This window comes from Hippocampus guttulatus, chromosome 7 (assembly GCF_054856545.1).
Source record: "Hippocampus guttulatus isolate MCC_2025c chromosome 7, RoL_Hgut_1.0, whole genome shotgun sequence".
Lineage (NCBI taxonomy): Eukaryota > Metazoa > Chordata > Actinopteri > Syngnathiformes > Syngnathidae > Hippocampus > Hippocampus guttulatus.
In genome coordinates this window covers 19,248,179-19,250,705 of record NC_141267.1, presented here as the reverse complement: position 1 = coordinate 19,250,705, position 2,527 = coordinate 19,248,179, and the positions used below count along the sequence as shown (strand labels likewise).

The 2,527-nt window shown below is 42.0% G+C and overlaps 1 protein-coding gene across 9 annotated transcripts in view; it reads right to left on the bottom strand.

Moving 5' to 3' along the window:
* Window positions 1-337: 337 nt before the first annotated feature.
* fryl (furry homolog, like) overlaps window positions 338-2,527 on the bottom strand; it is a 70,256-nt gene continuing 68,066 nt past the window's right edge. For all 9 annotated transcript variants that reach the window (XM_086116283.1, XM_086116284.1, XM_086116279.1 and 6 more), the window contains one exon: window positions 338-2,115. In XM_086116283.1, coding sequence (XP_085972409.1) covers window positions 1,893-2,115 — 223 coding nt within the window. In that variant the 3' untranslated portion in view covers window positions 338-1,892. The remainder of the gene's footprint in view (window positions 2,116-2,527) is intronic.

The window sequence follows — 2,527 nt, the reverse complement described above, 5'->3', positions numbered from 1 at the left end:
CTTCTTGGAAGTGTCTTTTGTATTCGGTAAATTTATTGAACCACTTTTTTTTTTTTAAATGAAAATGTTGATTAAACTCAAATGTGCTTTTTTTCCATGAAAGTGGAGGGAAGATGCTTTGATTTTAAAATTCCCCATTAATTGGCTGTTTCATTAACTACAGAGTGAAATATTTAATTTTGATTATCAAACTGCAAAAACCATCAATATTTTACTTTTTTCTTATCAATTGCACTAATCCGTACAATATTGTTGCCGTTTGCTCATTCAAGCAACATGAATTTGGTGTAAATTAGTTTAAAAAAGATTCGGTGGCATCAAATCATTCCAAACAGTCTTGACTATATGATTAGATCTTTATTCGTCCAGAGAGAAGGCTGGTATGTGAGTGAACAAAAAAAAAAAATGCACACCTAAAATCAAAGCTCTCCCAGGTCGAGAAAAAAAAAAATCTTTAAATAATAAACAGCATTCAGAATGTACCAGACAAGCAGTGACCATCAGGGCAGAGGAGTTCTGCTTGCTTGGCGGACAAACGGGAAACAGTCACCCTCCTTATCTTTGGATTCCGAACCTAAAGAGGGGAAGGGATGCATGTGGTGGGATACAGATGCTACAGTAGAGCCCTTACCTCCTTTCCCCCACTTCTTGGCCGTGACATCACAACAAAAAAGGCAGCTCATCCCACCGTGGCATAAAAACAAAAAAAAAAAGGTTGGGTTATGAATGACTCATCACATGAGCACGGTGTCCTCTGCAGTGCATTTACAGTACAAGGAAGGAGGGCGAAAAGACTGCTTTTTAGACTTTCTAAAAATATATACAGAGTAAATTATGAGCTGTGTGTCTTATCTATGCATCACACAGCCTCTAAAGGCAGCTGCTTATTTGGTTAAACGGGAGCAGATATATATATTTTATATCTTTATATACGTTTCTCTTTTTACAACTTTACTTCCCTGAGGATTTCCCACAGGCGCTCGCACGTTAAATATCCCAAACATTTACAACCGAGGAGGTTTCAGCTCTGAATCATAAAAAATACATTTCTCCCCCCCCAAAAAATACTCTGCTTTTCATCTCTTTTGAGCATGCTTTTTTTTTTGCTCATGTACATGTCGATTTGCGTGCAAGGTAGAAAATAAAAACCCCAAACTGCAAAAAAGCACAAAATAAAAACAAAATCTATCATCCCACTGCTTTGCCAGGCACGCTGACATTTGTTGTGTGTGACTTATTGCAAACAGAATCTTGCATGTTTTTTTTGGGGGTGGGGGGGGTGGGAAGATACACTCCTCAAAAAAAGGTTGAGATGTCGGACTTTGGGCTGAAATTTCGGGTTGAACCTAAAATGTTGTAGAACCTTTACAGGTAGACTTAATTCAACTGCTTATCAATGTTTCACGACTACTTACATCTTTTCCCCGAACAAGGGGCTGCCCACCAACATTCCTAAGTGTTCAATCCATGAAAGTTTCCAAGGATTTCACTTCTGCCTTTCTATGTCTCTTCCAGTATCTCTGATGATGACACCGTGATAGTCCAGATTAAGTAGTCATTTTCCTTGAGAATATCCTATCTGAAGCCACCGCCGACGGGAGAGTGTCAAAGGGAAGTGGCTACTGATCTTATAGTGTCACTATTTTGAGACAGAGGTACTGGAAGACTCACAGAAAGGCAAATAAATTATCCTTGCACATATATTGGTTCAATCCGGGTTGTAGTGGTTAGGGTCATCCAGAAATTTTACCCGAAAGCCCAATATTCCCAACTTTTGTCAAGGAATGTCTTAGCTCCAAGCGTCCATCTGGCCTGGAGAAGAAGACAAAGTCACTTATTCCCGCACATCCTTTTGTAGCCCTTTTGTGCGCCGAGTCTCTTTCTGATTCTGCTCACGGTGCTCCTACCCCGGGAGTTTGTGCCCGACTCAGCGCTTCTCGGATTTGCAGATTGAGCTCCATGAGGCGTCCGCTGGCCTGGGAGAGGTCCCGGCTGGGGCCCACCACAGCCAGGCAGCCCGTCTGGCCCAGCGTTTGGTGGCGGAAGTAGATGTGCAGCAGCGTCTGCACGGCGTCCTCGCCCTCGCTGCCGAAGATGTCGTTAGGCCACAGAGACCTGGCGCACGGACACAGGATATAGGCAAGCCTGATTTTAGAGAGATGCGCCTTCACTGTAATACCACATTGTGCCACAACATACGAGGCAGCAAAGAGCACTACCAAAAGATGTGCAGCGTAATAGATGAAGAGGCAGAGAGGGTCACCCAGTAAACTCCAGAAATAGATGTTCTGTTTGGATGTGTTGTCGCTTTGAGCGTGCAAACTCAAAAATGCAATTTATTGATTAAAACAACTACAAAGCTAGGACTTTCAGTCTTCATCTTCATGCTAATGCTAAATAGGATCTATGTTGCGGTGCTGTAACCCTTTGAACGAAGACCGAACACGATGACACAGAAACATCGTGCAGTCAGACAATATGGGAAAAATAAGTTCATGTGTACAGAAATTGTCATGATAAATTTCTG